Raw genomic sequence first — 27,413 nt, 5'->3', positions numbered from 1 at the left:
AGTTCAGTCTTCTATGTTTCTATGGCATATTGTGCTATTATTGCATATTGCTTTTTGCCTTTTATTCCATGGCACCTGTATCGCTGCTTTCATCTATATTTGTATTTGTTAATTTTACTTTTGTTTTATTGTTTAATAATGTGCTATACAAATAAAATGTCCTTGCCTTGCCTTACTATTTGTAATTACAAGTGTCTGCCTCCGACACTCGCGTCAAAATGACGCAGGCAACGGATTTTTTTTTATTTTACCGTTAATAAATATTGTTTCTGACAACGTGTTGTTGGATTCCAAAATATCGGCGGGTACTAGGCCCCTTCAGCATACATTTTTCAGCGGTAGTTCCTTATCAACAAACGCTGTAAGACAACGGAGCTGACATATTTTAACATTCATACATTTTCACCACACTGATAAATACTATCACATAAAACCGTGTGTGTGTGTGTGTGTGTGTGTGTGTGTGTGTGTGTGTGTGTGTGTGTGTGTGTGTGTGTGTGTGTGTGTGTGTGTGTGTGTGTGTGTGTGTGTGTGTGTGTGTGTGTGTGTGTGTGTGCTATTCCAGAGAACTGCAGCATGCAGAAGAAGGGAAATATTAACAATGCGGAGCGCATTGATAAGGCCTGCGACATAGACAAGGACAACAACATTGATTATGGTAAGTGTCCCTGTGTGTGTTAGTTGTATTTGTATGCATGTGTTGATGAATTTATATACATTTCACAGTCTGTGTTGAGTAGACTATACTGTGACAGTGTGCATCCTGTCTGTCCTCAGTGTACAAAGTGAGAGTGGAACATTTTGAAGATGGTTTATCCACAGACATTTACACGATGCACATAGAAGAGGTCATCAAGGAAGGTAGATATTCTTATCTCTTCCATGTATATCTGTATTAATTGGCTGAATTTAACTCCCCCCTTCTTCTTTTCTTCTTCTCTCTTACACCAATTGTGAGCAGTTGTTGTAGTAGTAGTTTAAGCTTACATACTAAGATTATAAACAGTGCTAGTATTATTTCTCCCTGCCTGTCTGTGTGCTGGGCTCTGTTCAGTGGGCTCCAGGAGCGTTTTAGTGCATAAATAGGTAGTAGTAGTACACCAATATTGACAAATTTCCCATTGAAAGCCTGTTTTTCACCACACCAAGCAGGCACACACGCTGATATGTGAGTGACAGCTGCCACTCATAACCTCGGACATGCCCAATTATTGTTTTTTGCTCCGTGCTTAGCTTCATGCTTTTTTGTCTCACCTAAACAACACGTTCTAACTTGATGGTGCCTTTTTTTCCCCCAGTAGTGCCTTTAAATCACCATTCAAAGTGGAGCTTTTAATCCGTTAATGAGAATGACGTAATCGGAAACTATAAACGTTAATACTTTTACTTAAATCTTACTACTGTATTTGCCTTTTCTGGTCACATTTTAACACCCACATCTGCGCTTCCACGCAGCATATGTGATGCGTTTTCGTCACGTAGGAGTCTCAAACAAGGTTGTTTCTTATACTGAATACGCTTTTCTTTTTTTTTTAAATATTGAATGAGATTCAAAACGGAGTATCTCTGTAATTAAAATCAGTCGTGTTTGGAGGAACGCTAACAGGTGAATAAGATCAAGATGAATTTATATTCATAAGAGACCATCGATGTCATCATGCAGTACGTTTGCGTTTACAGGAAGCAATTGAGATTTTTTTTAGGGGCTTTTGATATAAAAAATACCCCAAATTGTTTTTCTTTTTGGCATCTATTAGGTATTTCCATATTATGACCACGGACATGCCAGAGGCGGCTGGTGGATTACACCACAAATTAAGCCATACTGTACTATGTTATCACACTAGTTTATTTTGATAGGCTCTGCCAGGCTATACGGTGTACCAACGTCGCGTCACCAAAAGTTAGCCACGCCCCCTTTTCGACGCTACAGCCCTTGAGTGGTCAGACTGTACATAGAGACGCGCTTAAGACTAGAGAGTGACGGTGGTTTGTGTTTGTAAACATTAACTTCTTTGCCGAATACATAGTGATCAGTGCACACTGCACATGTGTGGCTGGTCTATGAGAAAGCTGTTCACATGTCGCAGCTCTACTCTTCAAGATTGAATACAGTGTGAGGCTAACAATGTATTCAAGAGCAGTGGTGGAAAAGTATTGGCATCAAAATATACTTAAAGTACCAAAAGTAAAAGTACTAACATATTTGAAAATAGCAGATCTACAAGCTCACAACGCGTTTTGATGCGACGTGTTGTGAGCTTGTAGATCGGCTATTTTCAAATAGCCGAGGTATAAGATAGGGCTGAAGTGGTTAGTGTATGTTTCATAATATAATAATTTATATCTGAAATCTCCAGGAGGGGCAGGATCCCAAAGTGGCGGTGGCGGCCGCCGTGACCCCGCCACACCTCCGCCGCACCCGCTGCGGCGGAGACGCGCCCGCCTTGCCTCCGCCACACCCCGCCTTGCCTCCGCCGCACCAGCCGCGCCTCTGCCGCACCGGCCACGGCGGAGACGCGACCGCCACGGCAGAACGACCGCCACTGACTGCCACTGCCTGCCACTGCCTGCCATTGACTGCCACTGCCTGCCACTGCCTGCCACTGACTGCCACTGACTGCCACGGACCGCCATGGCGCGCCACGGACCCACCACTGACCACCACGACCCGCAAAAACCCGCCACAGACCCGCCACTGACCTGTGGCATATTTTGTAAATTGAGACAGAGCAGTTGAGATCTATCTATCTATCTATCTGTCAATTAATCTATCATCTGACCCCCTAGCTGAGAGCGAGATGAAGCAGGGACCCCCTCTATATAGTATATTTTTTTCCCTCCACCGATAGCTCTTTGCCAAAAATAGCCGATCTACAAGCTCACAACGCCTCACGCTGCGAGGCAATGGAGCTTGTAGATTGGCTTGTAGATCTGTCTGTCTGTCTGTCTGTCTGTCTGTCTGTCTGTCAAAGGTCCGCGGCCGTAACACACACACAAATGCGCAACCCCGCTCGCCACACGTCCCCTCCAAGGTGAATAAATAATAATTTTAGAAATAATAAATTATATTAAAATCTATCTATCTATCTATCTATCTATCTATCTATCTCAAGCTCTTTACCAAAAATAGTAGATCGATCTGTCTGTCTGTCTGTCTGTCTGTCTGTCTGTCTATCTATATCTGTCAAGCTCTTTGCCAAAAAGAGCCAATCTACAAGCTCACTACGCTAAGAAAACCCCCAAGAATATTAGGCTAAAGTTAGCTATATATGTACAGTACACGTTGTGTATTATTATGTTACAACATGCACTTACGTGCGTAATTACGCATGTGTAAAATTCCGCTGTTACGGTAGTTGTTCCACTCAGAGAAGGGGGGGGACACCTTCATGTCAGGAACCCCACACATTATATGTATTTGCACTTACGTGCGTAATTACGCACGTAAGTGCAAGTTGTAACATAATAATACACAATGTGTACTGTACATATATAGCTAACTTTAGCCTAATATTCTTGGGGGTCTTCTTAGCGTAGTGAGCTTGTAGATTGGCTCTTTTTGGCAAAGAGCTTGACAGATATAGCTAGACAGACAGACAGACAGACAGACAGACATATCTACAAGCCAATCTACAAGCTCCATTGCCCCACAGCGTGAGGCGTTGTGAGCTTGTAGATCGGCTATTTTTGGCAAAGAGCTATCGGTGGAGGGAAAAAAATATACTATATAGAGGGGGTCCCTGCTTCATCTCGCTCTCAGCTAGGTGGTCCTTGGGCTGAAAAGCCTTGTGACAGATGATAGATTAATTGACAGATAGATAGATAGATAGATAGATAGATAGATAGATAGATAGATAGATAGATAGATAGATGGATTATGTTATGTGCGTAATTACGCGCGTGGAAAACTCCAGCTTGATATCTTTGATAGAGAGAAAATACATTTTAATAAATTATAATAAATTCATGACTGATACCAAATGAAAATATAAACTTGACAGATCATATAAACATTAAAATTATAAGAATTCAAGAGAAATTGACAAAGATCTGGCCTGATGAAATCTCAACTGCTCTGTCTCATTGTACGAAATATGCCACAGGTCAGTGTCAGCTCTGTGGCGGGTTTTTGCGGGTCGTGGTGGTCAGTGGCTATCAGTGGCGGGTCCGTGGCGGGTCCATGGCGGTCAGTGGCAGGCAGAGGCTGGCAGTCAGTGGCAGTCAGTGGCAGGCAGTGGCAGGCAGTGGCAGGCAGTGGCAGGCAGTCAGTGGCAGGCAGTGGCAGGCAGTCAGTGGCAGGCAGCGGTGGCAGGCAGTGGCAGGCAGTGTCAGTGGCAGTCAGTGGCAGGTAGTCAGTGGCAGGCAGTGGCAGGCAGTGGCAGTCAGTGGCAGGCAGTGGCAGTCAGTGGCAGGCAGTGGCAGGCAGTGGCAGGCAGTGCCGACCGAACATGTTCAGTCGGGGCCCGACTGGGAGTAGCCATGTAGCAGAGAAGAAGTGTGACAACAACACGCAGCCAGGGCTCTCGGTGTTGCCAGATTATGTGAGAGAAACAAGTGACCATGTCTATGAAAACCTACATTCACTGTTTCTCGTTGTTGCTCCCAGAGAGAGAGATTGATTGATTTGACCTACTTTTGCGCTGAGGTGATGTAATTTATTGGGAGCAGGTGTGTAAGATTCCAATAGTATAAACATTTTAATTGGCTTTCATATACTCTTAGTATATTTTTTTCAAATTAGATTTGGCCTTATAGATTGAAATGTGCTCAGTTTTGGCTATTTTCTGGGTGTTAATTTCAATAAATTAATTAATGTATTTATTTTTGATTATTCGAATAACCGTTTTCAAAAATGTTATGTACATATCAGCAGTGGTGGAAAAAGTACTCAAATGTTTTACTTGAGTAAAAGTATCAATGCAATAGATGTACTCTGAGTCTGTTACAAGTAAAAGTCCGGAATTCAACATTTACTTGAGTAAAAGTACTAAAGTATTGGTATAAAAATGTACTTAAGTACCAAAAGTAAAAGTACTAAAATGTTTGAAAATAGCAGATCTACAAGCTCAGAACGCGTGCATCGCAACACGTTTTGAGCTTGTAGATCTGCTATTTTCAAATAGCTTATAGGTATAAAATAGGGCTAAAGTGGTTAATGTATGTTTTATAATTATTTATATCTGCAAAGTAACTAGTAACTAAACATTTCAAATAATTGTTGTGGAGTAAAAGTATAGACGATTGGAAATACTCCAGTAAAGTAAAAGTACCTCAAAATTGTACTTAAGTACAGTACTTGAGTAAATGTACTAGTTACTTTAAACCACTGCACGTCAGTGAAGAAAAAAAGAAAGAACGCTGGGAACATCCATTTACAAGTGACTTTGTAGGGAAACAAGCCCAAAGTCGCTTATAATAAAGCAGACCTGGCTGCCCTAGAGAGTAATCTCTCAAGAACAGCAGAGGGCGCTGTTTTTCCTTTTTATTTGTAAATGGGTTCCCACATTGGGTTGGGCATTAGCATTTCAATGGCAAGTCGGCTGACAGACTAAATGCCAACTTTTGCCAACCAAATACCAGTCTGTTGCAGTCTGAAGTAGTCTGAAATAGTCTGAACGAGTCTGTTTGGTCCGGAGTTATTCGGTCTATGAGCAGAGCAGCGCGCCTGTCATAGCGTTGGAGAGAGAAAAAAGACAATAACACTCTGGACTATCCTAGGCTACCCTAGCCTAGTTGCATACCTAGTTACTTTTAGTTATCAGAGACAAAATAGCAGTTTCATGTTTTTGGTAAAAAAAACTCACCATTGTGACTGTGAGTAAAAAAGAACACGGTCGGGTCATTGTTTACAAGCTGTTTATGTACCCTCCGGCCCCAACCCTCCGGCGGCCGGCCCCCAAAATGGCCGCCGCTACCAAGTTACACATGTTGACGCCCCCTTTAGGATTTTTTTGGTACACCCTATAGAGCACCGAAGTCTGACGTCACTGCCACTAGAGGGTGCTGTTCCATGGGTTTGTGGCTTTATTTTTTGTGTTGAAATCCCTATTTGGGAATCTTAGATAACGTCATATAAGAACTGTGTTCCAAACATAAACACACCACCCTGGCGTTTTTGTCAGGGGGGGTGGCTCTGCATCGTTTATGATATTCATTCATATTTGATACAGCCTGTTGTGAAAAATGGAATTAATTCTGCCTTAAAAGTCTTAAGAACTACTACTTCCGGGTCTGATCTCACTGTCCCTATATTGTGTTACTCTTTGGGTAAATGTGTACATTTACACCTTCAGTCGATGCTTCATATCCATATGAGTAAAATTGCCGGACTGGTGTGTTTATTTTTGGAACACAGTTCTTATATGAAGCGATCTAAGATTCCCCAATGAGGATATCAATACAAAAAGTAAAGCCACAAACCTGTGGAAAAGTGCCCTCTACTGGCAGTGACGTTAGGACTTCGGTGCTCTATAGCAGGGGTCTTCAACGTTTTCAGGCCAAGGACCCCCTAGCTGGGAGAGAGATGAAGCAGGGACACCCCTCCTCTATATTGTATAAAATTGTGTTTCAGATTCAACTTTTTTTTGTTTACTTGGTCTGCTCTTTTTTTCCCCTGTACACCTATACCTCTTTCCTCCGACAGCGCAGTGCTCCGACATTAAACAGTAAACCCGAACCAAACCCGCACCCTAACCCTAACCGCACGCGGATGCCACATAGTCGGAGAAAAGGTCTGTCGGATTAACGCATGCCTCCCGGGTTCAAGTGGTTACGGTAAAAATAAAACATATCACACAAAGATTTGGCTTTGCTCTATAGACATAACTAATGGCATGAGCAAAAATGATGATTAAGTACTACACCTGTTTGTACGTATAGGCTAATAATAAAATGCTGCTGCAGCCTATTATAATATCCATATTCACTGCAATAATAACAACAGACAAAAAGTAGTTTTGTTTTATAAGTCAGGCTATATTATGTTTACAATCTACGTAAGTTTTTTCGACGCAAGACGGTACTGCGCGGCGAAAATCGCCGACCTACAACATAGAGTTAAAAAAAAATCACACCCTGTGTGAAGGTAGCGGCGCCTTTGATACATTTTGTCATCGATATGTGTTTATAATGTGTTTATAGCCATGTGTCACGTGAAGCTTGACCAATCACTTTGTTGACGTGCCTGACCAATCAGAACGTTGACGTGCCTGACCAATCAGAACGTTGACGTGCCTGACCAATCAGAACGTTGACGCAAAGTCAGGTATAGAGCAGGACCATAGAGCGGCTAGCGCCGCTAAAAATAATAGAGAGGCCACCCGATATCCCCTCCCATCCACTTGCATTGAGTTGCTCACACAGCGCATGGGCCGAAATCACCCCTTCTTCCGGGTTGTGAAATGTGGTGGGCGAGGCCTATTTGGGACTTCTGTGACGCGTTTTGCGTCACAGAAGCGCGCAGCCCCGTGCGCAAGCTTGTGCGCATGCTCGTGAGTCGAGCCCATTGGTCGAAACCGTTTTCGCTCGTTCTTGACAGAAGCCCCAGGCCGTTTTAAGCTGCAGTACCATGAATGGCCAGCATGTCCATTCGGCTTCAATGAAACCACTGGGTTCTGGGGGCTTGACTTACAAGCCCACAACAAGTCGCATCTGCGACGCGTTGTGGGCTTGTAGATTGGCGATACCGTTGTGCGTCGAAGCATCAACATAGACATAACAGGCATAGAAAGTGAAGCTCACCAGTTGGAATGAGCAGCAGCAGTCAGTGCATTTCTATGTGTATAGATATATATGCGCTGGGCGCAGCAAACCTGCGCTCACGGTGGCCCCGTTCACTTGCATTGAAGAGTGAACCTATCTGCAAAATTTAACATGGCGAGTCTATGGTGCAGTTTAGACAACGTAGAACAATCCACAATTTATGGCAAATTATACATTTTACTCACTAGTAATTAACTATATAATATTTACCTTGTTGGTCTGATAATTTAAATATGTATATATTTGATTTTTATATAATATATTTTAAAGTAATTATTTATTCAAGGAAGATGTAGAGGTGGGCCAATAGATGTCCCAAAATGTATGATCTGAGTATTATACATATTTGTCAAGATTCTCAGAAATGGAATTCATGTTGAATTGACTCCTTTACTATTTATGTTACAGGAACTGATAAAATCGAAATTGGGAAGCAGCGCAAATTTCTAAGTTCCCAACACTGCAGGAATTCTTTGGGATTGACAAAGGATAAAAGCTATCTCATCATGGGCATGTCAAAGGATATGCTCATTGAGGAAGAACAAGAGTGAGTTTTCTGTGTTTTTATATATATATTACATTTTAAACTAGTATATAAGGGTTACCTGACTTTGACATTGCTATTGAAGTTTCCCCACATTTGTTATGTTGTTTATTCTACTGTTGGACAGTTGGATGTTCATTTTTGCTTTCATGTCATGTCACATTACAGCAAAATATGATGTGGTTTTCATTTGTTTCAGAAATAGACAAATAGTATATGAATGTATGTGAACATATACTGTAGAAGTGTAATAGCTAGAGAGACATAAACACAAAATGTCATTTCCTCTCTTTTGTCCTTAGGTGTCAGTACGTGCTAGGTGAGAGGACATGGATAGAGTATTGGCCCTCACAAGTAGAATGTCAGTCAGATGAATACAGACTTGTCTGTCTGGGCATGGAGGAACTCATTGACCAGTTGAACATTTTTGGATGTTCACAGTAGTTGAAGCAATATGTTTTCCTTTCCTGAATGGTCAAATATTCACTACTATGAGGGAAGTTCAATGTAAGCTGCTTATTTTGTTTGTGTGCAAAATATGTAACATCCATACTCATTAAACTGCATTGGCCATCATATGTTTCTAATATCTGAATGAATATTCTCTGAACAGCTGGGCTAAACAGAGAGACAATGTTTCAGTCAACACGACCATCAAGCATTTGAAACAGCATACACCATTTCAAAAGTGTTTTTCTACTATAGAATTATAACAAGACTAAGAGTGGGAATTGCACCAACAACTAATTGAAAATAAGCATAGTTTAGGGCTATTCAAAATCAAAATTTGTTGATCTAGGTTTTCTTTTAATTGTGTTGCACCACTTAGTTTTAACCATTGATTAAAGGGTCTACACCATGAATTTTAACTTTTTCTTCATTTTTGTGTGTTTTTGGTCTCCAAAACTCCATCCAATATTAAAGTGATCTTTCCCACTTTATCGATATTTTACTCTTCTAACTCCTTTTGTATTTCATCAATCAATCGTTCCATTTTGTTACTCACCTACCACAGCTTTTATCCTTTTTCCATATGACTCCTGTATTTTCCTAAAAATAACTTACTGCAATTACATCTTATTTGCTCCAGATTTTTCTGACAATAATTTCCAAAATGTGTGATTCATTAAGGACACATCTCTTAATTTACTGTGACTCCCTCAGAGTGCTTGTTCCAAAATGTATTTTGCCATGATTTGATAATCGTGAAAATATCCCAAAACTGTAAAGTCTAAAGGACAACCACAAGACCATATTTTCTTTAAATTATTTTTTCCAAAATAAACTGACAATATTTGCAATCTGCTTACTCTATAATTTTGTTAGTAGACTCTTGAAAGCATATTTGCTGAATCTAACATTAGTTTTAAGGGAAGAGTTTGTTATTAAGTTTCAAAATAGGCATAGAAGAAAGTTTTTAGCTCTTTTTTTTTTACCTCCCACACCAAACTATAATCTGTGATGTATCAAGTCCTTGTGTCAAGCTCAAAAGGTGGCTGTTTTCCTTGTACGGTGATACTCTTCTGGTATTTCCAGTATCTCCAATATTCACCAACACCTAAAGTAATGTCTCTGTACATTTCAAATGTCTCTTTTCGTTTTCCAATCACTTCAAGTGTCCTTCAAATGTCTTTTTCTGCAATAACTTTGAATCTTTTGCAGTGAATTAATATCTTCAGGCTTACCTCATGCCCAGACTCCTCCCCTCTCCAGTGAGCCACTTCACTGGATCACCGGTTACTCCGCAACTCTGCTGAGCCCCCTCAACATGATATGGGACGTTGAGACGAAGGTTTTACTGAGAGGTCGTGGACAGGATTATGCAAAATGATGTAACTGTCAGACTCAAAGCAACCTCTGTAGTCCGACATTGTCCTCCGAGTTGCACCTGTGTGATGGCAAAAAACCTGTCGACCTGCTGGAACTTATGGGCCTCAATTGGAGATCAATGACCCCCGGACCCCTCTTGGAATTCAACGCAGGCACGTTAGGACGGGTGCCGATGCACTGACAACAGGCTTGTCCACTGGCAAACACCTGTCTGCCCCTCTGCCATCAGTGGTGACTGCGGTCTCCTGTAGCAACTGGATCAAACTGTCGGGGACACATGGACCTCTCGCAAAACATAGGGAATTCATAGATGAAGCGATTCCTCCACTGTTTTTTCACTGGACAACCATGCGGTCGTCAGTTTTAGTGTGGGATTTCTGTGTGAGCTGTTTGATTACTTCATTCCCTCCTTTGAAAGACAAAACACCCTCTCCTGCTTTTCCCAATTCTTTTGGATAAAATATGCTTCCCTTAGGCCACATTAATTAGTATTTGTTCAAATCGTTTCAGTCACAAATATTGTCACTCCATCTTTTACTCCAGGCCTTTACTAAAATGTTAGAATTTCTCAGTATTCTGTCTACTGAAAGTATGTTTTACACTGTACTTTTTCACATAAAAATAAACACAAACAATGGATACCATTGCGTCAGTTACGTCAGAGCGGTTCGTTCAAAAGGAAACTGATACTAGTGTAATATATGGTATCAGAAATGTGTCATCCTACACAACACACAATATTCTACAATCAGTGTTACATATAAACTGAGTTACATATAACTGTTAAGCATTGTCAATTTTAAAAAATGGGAGTAAATTTGGTCAACACATGTACACTCTATGTACATGCTCAAATAATGTACAGTGGTCACCTGTTCATTCATGCACGATCTTCAAACGGCCACCTATTGGACATCAGAGGTTTTCAAAGGTTTCTTTAGGTACCTTTCAAAGTTGACGCCCACAGATTCTTAGCGCCTCCCATTGAAATAATTAGAAAGTGTAGTGTGGCCGTCCAGCCACGAGGTGGCGCTTGGTATCAAAATGTATTTTAAAAAAGTAAGTAAGGCCTGTGTTCAAAATGTTACTTGAGTAAAAGTACAAAGTATTGGCATCAAAATATACTTAAAGTACCAAAAGTAAAAGTACTGAAATGTTTGAAAGTAGCCGATCTACGAGCTTGTAGATCGTCTATTTTCTAATGGCCATGGTATAATATAGGGCTAAAGTGGTTAATGTATATGTTTTATAATCAGTGTTGGGCTATATTACTTAGGAGAGTAATATGTTACCTATTACTTATTACTCCTTTGAAAAGTAATAATATTATATAACTTATTACTTGGAATCAAGAGTAATATATTACATGTTACTTTATATTACTTTCCCCGTGCCCCCCCCTAAAAAAAAAAGACGTGTACAGTTTTTAGCCTTTTAGAACTGAATCCAATTTAATTGAACAATAGAAAACAGTTTTTATCTTTTTAAGTATTTTGCTGCTACAGATTCCATATTTGGAATTGGAACAATAATTATCCTTACAGGAACAACATAAATCTGAACTGCACACACTGGCTGCAGCCTCTCAAAAACTGAAACAATAAATTAAACTTTTTGAACATTTCTTAACCTTTTCGCTTACAAAAGTCAATATTAATTAGCCAAAGTGCAAGGGGGGGGAGAGAGGAGAGGAGATCAGAGCAGTGGTTCTCCAACTTTTTCATGTGAAGGACCCCCAAATTGACACTTATTAGCCCGCGGATATCGAGAGAGAGAGAGAGAGAGAGAGAGAGAGAGAGAGTTAAATCAGGGGTCTTCGACAGGAGAGAGAGAGAGAGAGAGAGAGAGAGAGAGAGAGAGAGAGTTAAATCAGGGGTCTTCGACAGGAGGTCCGAGACCCCTAGAGGGTCCTCAGAGTTACTGCCGGGGGTCCGGCAGTAACGTGTGGTTCCACGGTGTGCTGGGAACAGAGGTACTGTAGGGGGGAGGGGAACCTGATAGCAGAGTTCCTCAGCTTATTTGGAACACTGTAGTGTAGGCTACACAGTATATCATTAACATAACCGGTTTTGCTACCTGCTACCTACCTCCCCCTACTGTCTGTCTGTCTGTACACACACACACACACACACACACACACACACACACACACACACACACACACACACACACACACACACACACACACACACACATATATATGTTTATGTGAAAAATATTGGTTCTTCCAACCATTAAACTAGTGGACTCACTGTGTTTAGCCATATTGACAATCGTTTTAGTCTCACTTTATAGAATAAACAGATTAATTGTTAACACAACAGACAAACAATGTTAGTCAAACATACTTAACATACCAACCTAAAGATACTAAGTTAACCTCATTAAACTAGAACTGTTAAAAGAAAGTCACTCTATCATCATGAACTGCCATTTAGTAATGGGACGAACATCATATTTTGACCGTCAGGAGGAGGCAGTCTGACAATATCAAACTTCACTCCCACTAAAGGTAAAATACTACCATGCCGTCCAATAAATCACTCCCGCCGGCAACACGTCACCACGTACTGATCACGTGGTGTTCAGTGTGTCCAGTGGGGTAACCTTCTAATTTATCTTCCAAAATACTTAAACCAAAAACGTATTTTAACCTATTGTTAGTATCGGTGGTATATCACAAAAAGAGTATAATTACACGTCTGTAGCTTCAAATCATACACATTCGTGTCATTAAAATAGTAACATAGACCGATTAACTGTTCATAAATTGTCATTCAAATTCAGGTTTAATCTATTTAAAAATATCTACTTTGCTTTTAACATATCAATCTAATCTAAATAGGTTACTGAAGGGTGTAATAACTCATCTCATCCACCAGTGGGCAATGTCCATCACTTGAAAGGGACAAAAATAGGCTCGAATGGTCGTAAGGCGTGCCCCATCAAACAATCACGGGTATTAAACAATTTTCATTTCTAGTAAAGTTTAAACACTTTTAGCACCACTTTTTGTACACCATTCAGACATTATGGGAAAAATATCTTATTTGTGTACTTAAGCAGGCAATCGTTCTCATTTACCCTAAAATAGTTAGTTTTAAATTTGACGCATAATATCACTTCTTCCCACAGCCCAGTGAGTCAAAATGCAATACATCTGTGAATTGAACCACACAGATGTAAAACACCTTAGCCCAGCCTAACAAAGCAACCATGAATAAACCTAAACATGTTATTACAGAGTACCATAGCCAACATGATCAAACCCTGGATGCCTCTGGAGGCACACAACAGAGTCCTTTCCTCTGGAACCAGCCAGAATGAGGGATCTTGAGGACGCGTACCCCAAGGTTACTGCGTGTGCACTGAAAAGGACCCTAATTTAACACAAAAGACAACGTTCTCCATAGCACACATGTAAACGACCAATCCATTATTAATACGGGCGTGTATAAAGCACACAAACAGGCCAAATTCAAATTCTATGTAACCAAACATCAAACATCCCTAGACACAATACCTTAACTATAACTGGAACATCAACAGTGATTTTAGCCAATTTAAGCTATCCCTCACAATAAAGCCCACTCCTCTTTCAAATACATAGAAACATCCATTCTATAAGCACTAATACCATACAATCCACATGAAGCAAACACAACCAGCTTCCCTCACCAACGGGACTAACACACGCACGCACGCACACACACACACACACACACACACACACACACACACACACACACACACACACACACACACACACACACACACACACACACACACACACACACACACACACACACACACACACACACACACACACACACACACACACACACACACACGATGTGCAAGTGTTTGAAAACTTTAGTTACTTTGTAGATTTTGATTATTATTACAAAACATACATTAACCATTAACCTTATATAAAGTTGTCTATTTAAAAATAGCAGAACTAAGCTACACGTTGTGAGCTTGTAGATCTGCTATTTTACATTTTGACATAACGTGTGAAAGAGGACTTTCTGCATAACAAGTAGAGAGAAAGAGAGAGAGAGAGGGAAATACTCCAGTAAAGAAAAAAAAATACCTAAAATCTTTACTTATGTACAGTACTTGTGTAATGTAATGTGTTACTTTACACCACAGTAAAATGTTTGAAAATACACTGTTGTGTAAAATGTTTGAAAATATTTTGATGCCAGTACTTTGTAGTTTTACTCAGTAACATTTTTAACACAGGCCTTTTACTTGTAACAGAGTATTTTTATATTGTGGTAACAAAAACTGGACATTCCGCATGGAATTTGCAAGCTCATAGCGTGGGATTTAAACCCGGGCCGCAAAATCACTGGACATCAGCTTTAACCACAAGAGGGACTCTTACTTAAGCATTTAGGGTTGACCTTAAAAGGCAGTTGATACCCAGTTAATACTGAAGACAGAGAGAGAGAGGGGTGCTTGAGCTAATGTGAGCATTTTTTCCACCACTGAGAACATGATTTTAAAAAAAAGCTAAATTCTCCCCCAACCCCCTCTCCCTGCTGACTGTAGCCTACCTAACTGTGTGTGAAGGTGGCCAAACTTGTTTTGTGACAACAATGGCCAAGCTTGAAGCCACTGACTGTCTATTAGCATATGTTAACCATGATCCTCTCTCACTGAATGAAAGGAAGGGGTCGCGACCAGCGTTGCCATGTTTGCTTATTATAAGCAACCTGTTTTTCTGTAAAGTTGCTTGTAAATATTGGTAGAAGCTGGCTGCTTTTTATTTGAGAACTTGAGGTGCATATAGGTTTAATGTGCTCATGTGGCCTATAATAATCAATCTCTTTTGGGCTTGTTTTCATAGACCTGTTTGCTTATTTCTCTCGCAAACTCTGGCAACACTGGTCGCAACAGCTGTCTCCTATGACGGAGAGAGAGAAAAAAAAGAATGAGAAAAACACTGGCTTATCCTCTGTTCTTTAATTGTTGTTCTTCAGTGGTGGAAGAAGTACTCAGTTATTTTACTTAAAGTAAAAGCCACCACATATACCACATAAAAATACATGTAGAATGTCCCGTTTCACAGGTTATCAAAATATATAAAAATCCTTTGAAAATAGCAGATCTATAAGCTCACAACGCATCACATGGCTATTTTTAAATAGCCAACGTTTATATAAGGCTGAAGTGGTTAATGTATGTTTTGTAATAATCAAAATCTACAAAGTAACAACTAAAGTTTTCAAATAATTGTAGTGGAGTAAAAGAACAATATTTGCCTCTGAGATGTATAGTGGAGTAGAAATAAATGTACTGGAAATTGGAAATAATCTAGTAAAGTAAAAATACCTAAAATCTTTACTTATGTACAGTACTTGAGTAAATGTAATTTGTTACTTTACACCACTGTAAAATGTTTGAAAATACACTGCTGTGTAAAATGTTTCAAAATAGCATTGTGAAAATTGTGAGCTTGTAGATCAGCTATTTTCAAATAGCCTATGTATAAAATAAAGTAAAACTACTGGAAATTGGAAATACTCTAGTACATAAGTTTGTTTTATTAATTCAATGATAAATTGTCTGCATTCATAAGTTCTCTAATGACTTCTGCTTTTAAGAAATAAACTGCAAGTAGAGTAATTGCTTTCCTCTGCTCTCTTCTGCCACCTACTGTCCACCTAAAATGAAAAACTTAAAACACACCCCCAAGGCATAGCCACACCCCCAACCTTTCACAACCTAAGGTTATGGTGGGTTATGGTGGGTACCTTTCAGAGACTCCGGTGCGTATGTGAATAGGTGACCACTGTATAATCGTGATCTCTGTTAGAAGCTGTAGCAAATGTAAACAAAAGGTATTAAGCTCTATTGCCAAGGATAGGAGGTTTTAAAGCTCAGCCTAAAAACACACTTTATTTTAGAAACGTATAATCTAATCAATGAATAGTTAAAATCAAGAATCAAAGATCCTTCTTTCTAGAACTAGGACGCTCGTCTGGGACTACACGAAGCCCCTCTGTTACTTTCAATATAATCAAATATTCTAATTTTGCAACAATTTAAAAGTCTGGTTGATACATTACTTCTTCCAGACAGGAACTGTCCTTGTTAAGCTGGCTCAAGACACTCAAGCCATATTGACAATCGTTTTAGTCTCACTTTATAGAATAAACAGATTAATTGTTAACACAACAGACAAACAATGTTAGTCAAACATACTTAACATACCAACCTAAAGATACTAAGTTAACCTCATTAAACTAGAACTGTTAAAAGAAAGTCACTCTATCATCATGAACTGCCATTTAGTAATGGGACGAACATCATATTTTGACCGTCAGGAGGAGGCAGTCTGACAATATCAAACTTCACTCCCACTAAAGGTAAAATACTACCATGCCGTCCAATAAATCACTCCCGCCGGCAACACGTCACCACGTACTGATCACGTGGTGTTCAGTGTGTCCAGTGGGGTAACCTTCTAATTTATCTTCCAAAATACTTAAACCAAAAACGTATTTTAACCTATTGTTAGTATCGGTGGTATATCACAAAAAGAGTATAATTACACGTCTGTAGCTTCAAATCATACACATTCGTGTCATTAAAATAGTAACATAGACCGATTAACTGTTCATAAATTGTCATTCAAATTCAGGTTTAATCTATTTAAAAATATCTACTTTGCTTTTAACATATCAATCTAATCTAAATAGGTTACTGAAGGGTGTAATAACTCATCTCATCCACCAGTGGGCAATGTCCATCACTTGAAAGGGACAAAAATAGGCTCGAATGGTCGTAAGGCGTGCCCCATCAAACAATCACGGGTATTAAACAATTTTCATTTCTAGTAAAGTTTAAACACTTTTAGCACCACTTTTTGTACACCATTCAGACATTATGGGAAAAATATCTTATTTGTGTACTTAAGCAGGCAATCGTTCTCATTTACCCTAAAATAGTTAGTTTTAAATTTGACGCATAATATCACTTCTTCCCACAGCCCAGTGAGTCAAAATGCAATACATCTGTGAATTGAACCACACAGATGTAAAACACCTTAGCCCAGCCTAACAAAGCAACCATGAATAAACCTAAACATGTTATTACAGAGTACCATAGCCAACATGATCAAACCCTGGATGCCTCTGGAGGCACACAACAGAGTCCTTTCCTCTGGAACCAGCCAGAATGAGGGATCTTGAGGACGCGTACCCCAAGGTTACTGCGTGTGCACTGAAAAGGACCCTAATTTAACACAAAAGACAACGTTCTCCATAGCACACATGTAAACGACCAATCCATTATTAATACGGGCGTGTATAAAGCACACAAACAGGCCAAATTCAAATTCTATGTAACCAAACATCAAACATCCCTAGACACAATACCTTAACTATAACTGGAACATCAACAGTGATTTTAGCCAATTTAAGCTATCCCTCACAATAAAGCCCACTCCTCTTTCAAATACATAGAAACATCCATTCTATAAGCACTAATACCATACAATCCACATGAAGCAAACACAACCAGCTTCCCTCACCAACGGGACTAACACACGCACGCACGCACGCACACACACACACACACACACACACACACACACACACACACACACACACACACACACACACACACACACACACACACACACACACACACACACACACACACACACACACACACACACACACACAAGCAATAGCAATCAACAAGACAAAAGGAAGAAAGCTCTTCAAAACGGCTCTTACTGGATCTCAACAAATGAACGGGCCATTCAACAAGTATCCCAGAACCACGAAAATAAACATACTACTTGTGCTACTGCACAACCCAAACCAAGTTTAACTCTTCTCACAACGACCACTTAACGACTACAAAGGAGCAAAACAACGGTAAAACATATCAACAAAATTAAAACACTGCTCTACACTTACCGTACCAAACAGACAATAACACTGTTCCAAAGAACTTTCAAAAACAACAGAAACCTGATCCATGGTTTCTTATAAAGACAAGTCTTCCTATAAATAGAAAGCAAGCAAAAAACACTCGAAAACAAAAACAACGCTTAAACACAGTCAAAAGAAGCCTTTCCCACACACAAGAGAACGTGTGCCTTTGTACAATTACAGGGTAAAACGGGAAATCATTTTAAATGTAAAAATAAAAAATAAATACTTTACTCCCTAAAAAGGATCTTATTCCAAACAAAAGTAATCTCATACAAGCAAAAGGCTTTTAAAGAAGAAAATATTACGAAATGCAATATATATAAGAAAAGTAGCCTTTAAAGATAAAAGCCAAAACTCCGCAACCGCGGCTCGCCGGATATCACGTAGCAACACGAAGTCAAGACGTGTAGAAAAAACGACATTTCCTGCCCAAAAAACTACAACATACGCGGACAATAAAACAAAGACGGGACTTTGCGAAAATGCCTTCCCCTCTAAAATAAACAGCTCGACACAATAGGCCAAGATAAAATGCAATTAAAACAAAGTCCAAACCAACGTTCTTAAAGATTATATATACCACTCCCCTCTTAAAAACATTATGCCCATAATGTTTTAACAAACTAGACACCTAAGCCATAAACAAACTCATGTAAAAATTAAAAAGTACAACCTAGGCTCAATAGGCCTAGGCCTAGGCCTAGGTTGTACTCAATAGGCAATGGATTAAACATGTCTCATTATGAAAGCATTCTGTGAAAAAGGAAAGCTCACAAGCCAGTAGATGTGCCTTTTTTAAACATACAGACTTGGTGTAGAGGGGAAAAGTTAAACCCACCCACAAAACAAAAACTCACTGTACTTTACACCATTGAGTTTTTCTGGGGTGAGTTTTCCTACCCCCGGGGTGAGTGTTCCGGAGTGAGTTTTCTCAGGTCCTGGGGTGAGTTTACCCACCCCCCGGGGTGAGTAAACTGAGAGAGAGAGAGTATTAAAAAGTGTTTTAACACGTCTTAAAACACTTTTTTATTCTCAAGCTTTTAATCCGGGGTGAGTTTTAATTTAAGCTTGAGTTTCCCCCCTTTTTTATGCTATATTTTAACCCTTTATTCTTATTTCTGTTTTTATTGCTGTATTATGACTGTGAGTTATTGTGATTACTGTGTTTTTATTGTTTGTTCATTTTTTGTGAAGCACTTTGGTCAACACTGTTGTTTTAAATGTGCTCTATAAATAAATTGGATTGGATTGGATTGGATTATTATAACAATAGATCTGCATATGAAGACTGTGCAATAGACACAATCAAAGACTATTATTGATATTGCCTCCTCTTAATTAGGCATACAAGTTATAAGGAAATATATACATTGAATAGTCCTCTTTGTAAGCAATATACTGTACCCCAAAGTTTAAGAACTACAATAAAGCAATAAATTACACAAGGGCATGCGTTCACACACTTACTATGACCGTGGACTATCAAGGGCAAGACCACCAAATTTCTGGACAGTGTCTAATAATTCTGAGATGTGAACATTTAAATTAACTCAAATATGCAAAACATTATCCTCTCTCCATAAGCAGCTGTGGGAAAGTTCATGAGATATGAGGGCCTTGAGGGCAAGGTATTTATGTTATCCAGTCATCCAGTCATCCAGTCAAGCTCACCATTGCAGTTGTTTATCGCCCACCGGGCCCTGCTGGTGGCTTCCTGGAAGAGCTGGACACTCTAGTCTCTCACTTCCCTGTCGATGGCTCTGGATTCATCCTTCTGGGTGACTTCAACCTCCCGACTGAGAAGCAGCGAGACCCACTCCTTTCGTTTCTCGCCGCCTTCGACCTAGTTCTCTCCCCATCTCCCCCTACCCACGAGGCTGGCAACCAACTGGACCTGATCTTCACCAGATGCTGCTCTACAGCTAACCTGTCCGTCACTCCTCTTTCCAGTGAAAAGGTTAGAAAAGGTAAGAAATTATCTGATCACTACTTCATGTCCTACTCTCTCTCTCTCTCCTCTCCCCCCTCACAGCCCCTCCCTACCCACATGATTTCCTCACGTCGCAACCTTCGCACACTATCCTCCACTGATCTCTCCTCCTCTGTTCTCTCTGCTCTCCCTGCCCCTGAATCCTTTGCTCTTCTATCCCCTGACACCGCCACTGATCTTCTTTTCTCTACCCTATCCTCTTCTCTAGACCATCTCTGTCCCCTCACCACCAGGCCTGCACGCCAAACTCCACCTGCTCCCTGGTTGTCGGACTCAGTGCGTACTGAGAGACGGAGCCTGAGAGCGGCTGAGCGCAAATGGAGAAATGGCAACCTCCCGGAGGACCTTCTTACCTTCCAAACTCTCCTTTCTACTTTTTCCTCCTCTCTATCTGCTGCTAAAGCTGCTTTCTTCTGCACTAAAATTCAGGCTTCTGCTTCCAACCCTAAAAAACTATTCGAAACTTTCTCCTCTCTCCTGCAACCACCACCCCCTCCGCCCTCCTCCTCCCTCCTCCCTGACGACTTCGCCAACTTCTTTGACAAGAAGGTGAACGATATCCGATCCTCCTTCACTCCTCCCCCGGCTGATGCCCTGCGCACTACCCACACCTGTCTGCCTTCCACCCCTCCCTCCCTATCTTCATCTACTCCTCCTCCCTCTCCCCCACCCTCTCTATCCCACTTCTCTCCCCTCTCCTCTAAAGAGGTCCTTCTCCTTGTTACCTCTAGTCGCCCCACCTCATGCTCCCTGGACCCGGTCCCATCCCCTCTGCTGCAGTCCTCTGCACCTGAACTCCTTCCCTTCTTAACCCACCTTATTAACACCTCTCTGACGTCTGGCTACTTTCCCTCTGCTTTCAAGACTGCCAGAGTCACCCCCCTCCTGAAGAAACCCACACTTGACCCCTCTGAGATCAAGAACTACAGACCGGTTTCCCTTCTATCCTTCCTATCTAAAACTCTCGAACGTGCTGTCTTTAAACAACTGTCTTCCTACCTCCACCAGAACAACCTCCTGGACTCCAACCAGTCGGGCTTCAAAGTGGGTCACTCGACAGAGACTGCCCTCCTGGCAGTGACGGAGTCGCTCCATGCCGCTAGAGCGAACTCTCTCTCCTCAGCCCTGATACTCCTGGACCTGTCTGCAGCGTTCGACACAGTGAACCACCAGATCCTCCTCTCCACCCTCGAGGGGATGGGTGTCTCAGGCTCTGCACTCTCCCTGTTTGCATCCTACCTGACGGGTCGCTCCTACCAGGTGATGCTGAGAGGGTCTGTGTCAGAACCACACAGGCTCACTACTGGGGTTCCCCAAGGCTCGGTTCTGGGTCCTCTTCTTTTCTCCCTCTACACTACATCTCTTGGTGCTGTCATCCACTCCCATGGCTTTTCCTACCACTGCTATGCCGATGACACCCAGCTGATCCTCTCATTCCCCCCCTCTGACACACAAGTGGAGGCACGCATTGCTGCTTGTCTGGCTGACATCTCGGAGTGGATGTCGACGAACCACCTGAAGCTCAACCTGGACAAGACCGAGCTGATGTTCATCCCGGGGAAGGGCTGTCCTCACCGAGACATGGCCATCACCATTGAGAATGCTGTGGTGACGTCAACTCGGACTGCGAAGAATCTGGGTGTGACCCTGGACGATCAACTGTCGTTCTCGGCTAACATCGCATCAGTGACACGGTCCTGCAGATTCCTTCTCTACAACATCAGGAGGATTCGCCCCTTCCTCACGGAGAAAACAGCCCAGGTGCTCATCCAGGCTCTTGTCATCTCCCGCCTGGACTACTGCAACTCCCTCCTTGCTGGTGCTCCGGCATCAGCCATCAGACCTCTGGAGCTTGTTCAGAAAGCTGCGGCTCGTCTGGTGTTCAACCGCCCCAAGTTCTCCCACACAACTATCCTTCTTCGTTCTCTGCACTGGCTCCCCGTAGCAGCTCGCATTCAGTTTAAAACCCTGGTGCTAGCCTATAGAGCAGTGAAAGGAACAGCTCCTTCTTACCTCCGAGTTTTGGTCAATGCCCACACCCCTGCCCGACCACTCCGGTCTGCCACCTCGGGGCGACTGACTCCCTCGCCACTCAACGGTCCTTCTGGTCGATCGACACGGTCACGACTTTTTTCTGTTCTGGCCCCACAGTGGTGGAATGAACTTCCCACTGAAGTCAGGACAGCAGAGTCACTGCCCATCTTTCGCCGCAGGCTGAAAACCCACCTCTTCAGGAAACACTATCCTTCCTCTTTGCCTGGCCTACTTGTTGTTAACTAGTTGTACGAACTCTTGTTTTATTTTTGTATTGTTTTATTGGATCTTGTTTAGTCGATACACTTATTTGTTTTAGCTCGTGCTCATTGGATTTTGCCATTTTTGTCTCATCTGTTTAAGAAAGTAGGTAGCTGATATATTGCACTTTTACCTTAGCGCTAGGTATACTCTTGGTTGCTTGTTTTAGCAGGAAATGTACTTAAAACTTCTGGTGATTAGTAGTTTTCGTTCCCTACCTATGTTGAATACACTTATTGTAAGTCGCTTTGGATAAAAGCGTCTGCTAAATGACTGTAATGTAATGTAAAAAGGTATTTACTGCTTGTGTTGACCTGAACACCTGGCTCTGTGGACATCAGATCTGAACTGAAGATCTGTTTTCTTTCAAACCAGTTTGATACTTTTATCAGGCTTAATGTACTAGCATTGGACAATGATGGGTACAATTTCACCGATTAAACCACTTAAAGTAGGCCTACAGAAATTGATTTGATGACTGAATGTAAGACCCATCTTTAATAATCACATTTACTTAAAAGTGAATATCTCTGTATAGTCCAGGGGGCAAGCCATATTTTGGTACCACCTAAGGTGACCGTAAAGTTTTTGTATTTTTGTCTTCCTACATGTCTCTAGTTTATATTTTGGTATGATAACCCTTCCAATCTTGTAGCTTAATGGCAGTTATCACTACCTACCGGCTAATGTATCCGGTAGGAGACACAAAGTAGAATCTTTGTGTCTCCTACCAGAAATACACCCGGGCATCAAATTATTGCGACAAAAAACAAAATATATCCATGTATTCAAGGCTTCATGGGGTGTGCAATTGATAGAAAATATTTTTTTTGGGTGAACTCCTCCTTTAAGTTTCCCAGGGGGACTCTACCCATTCAGCTATGACCACCCTAGACCAAGGGAGGGTCAACTTTTACAAGCTTATGGAAAGCAGTCTTTTTGCGAACACCAAAAATCTGAGAAGTTATCAATTGCACACCACATGAAGCCTTGAATACATGGATATATTTTGTTTTTTGTCGCAATAATTTGATGCCCGGGTGTATTTCCGGTAGGAGACACAAAGATTCTACTTTGTGTCTCCTACCGGATACATTAGCCGGTAGGTAGTGATAACTGCCATTAAGCTACAAAATTGGAAGGGTTATCATACCAAAATATAAACTAGAGACATGTAGGAAGACAAAAATACAAAAACTTTACGGTCACCTTAGGTGGTACCAATTTGTGAAAATATCAGTGTTGGCCCCTAGCTGGACTAGTATGATTGCATGCACTGACCACAACCCCCAAGCGGGGGACTGGCATAGTCGCGGGAAGATGTTTTAGGGTACGGGGTGTTGTATGCGTGCCTAGCACGCGCACACGCAATTATTTTCCGTTTTTTAAAACTTTTTTGGGGGGGTTTTGTTACAAATAACGTTGCAACGTTAATATTTTTGTACATTTTATCCATTTGAAAACGTGAAATGGGATATTCTGCATGATGTGTTTCTATGTGACTTTCTACTTTTGCTACTTTAAGTACATTTTCAATCTAGAACTTTAGTACTTTTACTCAAGCACATTTTTAAATTCTGGACTTTTACTTGTAACCGAGTATTTCTACTTTGCAGTATTGATTCTTTTACTTATGTAAGAAATGTGAGCACTTTTTTCACCACTGCTCTACAGGGGACTATGCTCTCAGGATCAACCTGGAAGACTTTGAAGGAAACCAGCGTTATGCCGAATACAAGAACTTCACCGTGGCCAATGAGGAGGTGGGATGGATGTATGGATGGATGGATGTGTGTGTGGGTGGATGGAGGCATGCTTACCCCTCAATCGTGTTAATAAAACTGAATTGATGAAACATGATATAGTGAAACAATAACTTTCTGCCTGTGACTATTACATTACATTACATTACAGTCATTTAGCAGACGCTTTTATCCAAAGCGACTTACAATAAGTGTATTCAACATAGGTAGGGAACGAAAACTACTAATCACCAGAAGTCTTAAGTGCATTTCCTGCAAAAAAACAAGCAACCAAGAGTATACCTAGCGCTAAGGTAAAAGTGCAATATATCAGCTACCTACTTTCTTTAACAGATGAGACAAAATAGCAAAATCAAATGAGCACGAGCTCAGACAAATAAGTGTATCGACTAAACAAGATCCAATAAACCAATACAAAACTAAAACAAGAGTTCGTACAACTAGTTAACAACAAGTAGGCCAGGCAAAGAGGAAGCGTAGTGTTTCCTGAAGAGGTGGGTTTTCAGCCTGCGGCGAAAGATGGGCAGTGACTCTGCTGTCCTGACATCAGTGGGAAGTTCATTCCACCACTGTGGGGCCAGAACAGAAAAAAGTCGTGACCGTGTCGATCGACCAGAAGGACCGTTGAGTGGCGAGGGAGTCAGTCGCCCCGAGGTGGCAGACCGGAGTGGTCGGGCAGGGGTGTGGGCATTGACCAAAACCCGGAGGTAAGAAGGAGCTGTTCCTTTCACTGCCCTATAGGCTAGCACCAGGGTTTTAAACTGAATGCGAGCCGCTACGGGGAGCCAGTGCAGAGAACGGAGAAGGATAGTTGTGTGAGAGAACTTGGGGCGGTTGAACACCAGACGAGCCGCAGCTTTCTGAACAAGCTCCAGAGGTCTGGCAGATGCCGGAGCACCAGCCAGGAGGGAGTTGCAGTAGTCCAGGCGGGAGATGACAAGAGCTTGGATGAGCACCTGGGCTGCCTGGATGAGCACCTATTACACCCTACATCAGGGGTGATGCAACTTTGATGATGGAGAGGGCCACTATATTTCCACACTCACTCCAGAGGGCCACATTGCATATACTGTACAGAAACCTCTTTATCTTTGTATTTTAACTTTTTTTGTAAATTAATGCCGTACTTTACCACTCTATGTCACACAAAAGTAGCAAAAATAGGCGATCTACAAGCTCAAAACGCGTCGCAGTGTGACATGTGTTGAGCTATTGAATTTCAAATGCATTTAGTTATACTTATTTTAACTTTATGAACTTAAATACAAATATATTGGACATAAAAAAGACAATAGAATTTTAGTCATTAAGCTACTAATATAGACTGAAGTAAATAAAGTGGGTCATGTTCGCATGTTTGGAATTGTAACAGCTGAAATAAATAATACATCAGTATTCCGATATTAACCTGCGGGCCGCATTAAGTGAGGGTGGGGGCCGCATGTGGCCCCCGGGCCGCCAGTTGCCCATGTATGCCCTATACGTACATATTTAGTGAAGCATGTGTGGCTGTAGATCTAACCTGTGTGTATATATGCCTTAATTAAGCACTATTACACTCAAGGGTGTACCTACTGTATGTTCCCTCAGCCCTTATTATGTTCTCTCAAAACTAACACTAAAAATATAATCTAACCCTCCCCTCCTCTCTCTGTAGGAGCAGTACAGACTTACGTTTGACGTGTACTCGGGCACGGCGGGCGACGCCCTGTCTGCCAGCTACCAGCCTGGTGTGTCGGTGTGGGCCAGCCACCAGGGCATGAGGTTCAGCACCTACGACCGCGACAACGACCACTACAGAGGGAACTGCGCCCAGGAGGACAAGGGAGGATGGTGGTTCAACAGGTTAGCCATTTCCTTGCTCTGTCTCCCCGTTGTGTTCTCTTGTGCTCCTTCATTTCTTAGTTTCAGTGAGGGTTTGGCAAGCTATTTGAGTGCACGGGAGTTGGGAAAGTCCCGGAAAAGAGGCGCTGTGATTGGCCAGCAGTCATTTTGAGTGGCAGTTGGAGCAAACGCTCAACCCCAAAACATGATTTACAGTAGGATTCTGTGCCTGGCGGTTTGTCCTTGGCCAGTTAGTGTAAGTTAGTGACAGTACAATTGTAAGTATTGCTCTAATGTAAAAAATACATCTTAAAATGACACAGATGCGTTTCCGGATTGAATGGGTTAAATTAGCCCCTCATGATTTGACAGGTGTTATTCAGCCCATCTGAACGGTGTGTACCACCCTGGGGGTCCCTACAGCGCGGCCACAGACGACGGGGTGGTGTGGTTCCCGTGGAGAGGGTGGTGGTACTCCCTCAAGACCACCGTCATGAAGGTGCGACCCTCCGACTTCCAGATGGACCCCGACCACGACCCCAACGCTGTTGGGAAAAACGTCACGCCCCCGAAACCATGAAGCTTCATTTAACACTGGCGTTGTTTTTAACACAGCACACATATCCTGTTTAAACTAAGTTACAGCTAAAGAGCACCGAAGTCTGACGTAATATATGCATCCTACCTGGGTCACGCTTTTTCCCCCCCATTCTGACTTCCCATAGACTTGTTTAGTATCGCGTCAAATAAGAACTGTGTTCCACAAATAAACAAATGAGCACGGCGGTTTGACTCGTATGGATATGAAGCATCAACTGACGGCGAGAAAACACTAACGCCACCGCCACCGAATTAATAAAGAAATCTGCGAGAAACAGACTGTATCAAATTTGAGTGACTGACTGACTATATCTTAAACGATACAGAGCCACCTCCCTGACAATATCGCCGGGACAGTCTGTTTATTGTTGGACCACAATGCTTATATGAGACAATTTTAGGATGACCCACTGTTATTTTCCATAGAGAAATTACTTCCGTGACCCAGGGGGTGAACGAGTGACGTCACGACTTCGGTACTTAATTGAACATAATAATAAGGTAATAGCAGACCTTACATTGACTTGCCTGTAGTGTGATGGCTTATTTTTTCTTAATTTCACTTGGACTGAATTCTCTTTGTTTGGCACAATTGAATAAACGTTATACAATTTAAAGAAAGTCTTTCTCATAGTTGTTATTCATTCAGCTAAAGTGCTTGCTTAACATCTAGGGGCAATATCCAAAAGGGCAATACTAGTCTTCAAAACCAAAAGACAGCAAATTGAGGCACAAAAAAAGTAAAAACAGTGAAATAAACAACTTGTAATGTAACGTTCCACCTCATGGAAGTTGAGTAGAGTTATCAGTGGTATCATGGACTAAAGACTGTTGACAGTTGAAAG

The 27,413-nt window shown here is 41.6% G+C and overlaps 1 protein-coding gene and 1 long non-coding RNA gene across 2 annotated transcripts; both read left to right on the top strand.

Annotated features, from left to right (window-relative positions):
- Window positions 1-563: 563 nt before the first annotated feature.
- On the top strand, window positions 564-8,275 carry LOC311033790. The gene is made up of 3 exons (XR_014599543.1): window positions 564-658; window positions 778-861; window positions 8,173-8,275. It is a non-coding gene; the product is annotated as an uncharacterized lncRNA (long non-coding RNA).
- Window position 8,276: 1 nt separating this feature from the next.
- LOC311034072 (fibrinogen-like protein 1) lies at window positions 8,277-26,548 on the top strand (the record flags this gene model as incomplete). The annotated part of the gene is made up of 5 exons (XM_084041812.1): window positions 8,277-8,311; window positions 8,611-8,627; window positions 24,056-24,144; window positions 25,802-25,989; window positions 26,341-26,548. The coding sequence occupies 5 exons, from the start codon at window positions 8,277-8,279 to the stop codon at window positions 26,546-26,548; spliced, it is 537 nt and encodes a 178-aa protein (XP_083897938.1).
- Between the last annotated feature and the right edge of the window lie 865 nt (window positions 26,549-27,413).

Source organism: Gymnoscopelus microlampas (genome assembly GCF_963454915.1).
Source record: "Gymnoscopelus microlampas genome assembly, chromosome: 18".
Taxonomy (NCBI): Eukaryota; Metazoa; Chordata; class Actinopteri; order Myctophiformes; family Myctophidae; genus Gymnoscopelus; species Gymnoscopelus microlampas.
The sequence above is the reverse complement of the archived record's forward strand: the minus strand, read 5'-3'. Positions and strand labels throughout refer to the sequence as shown.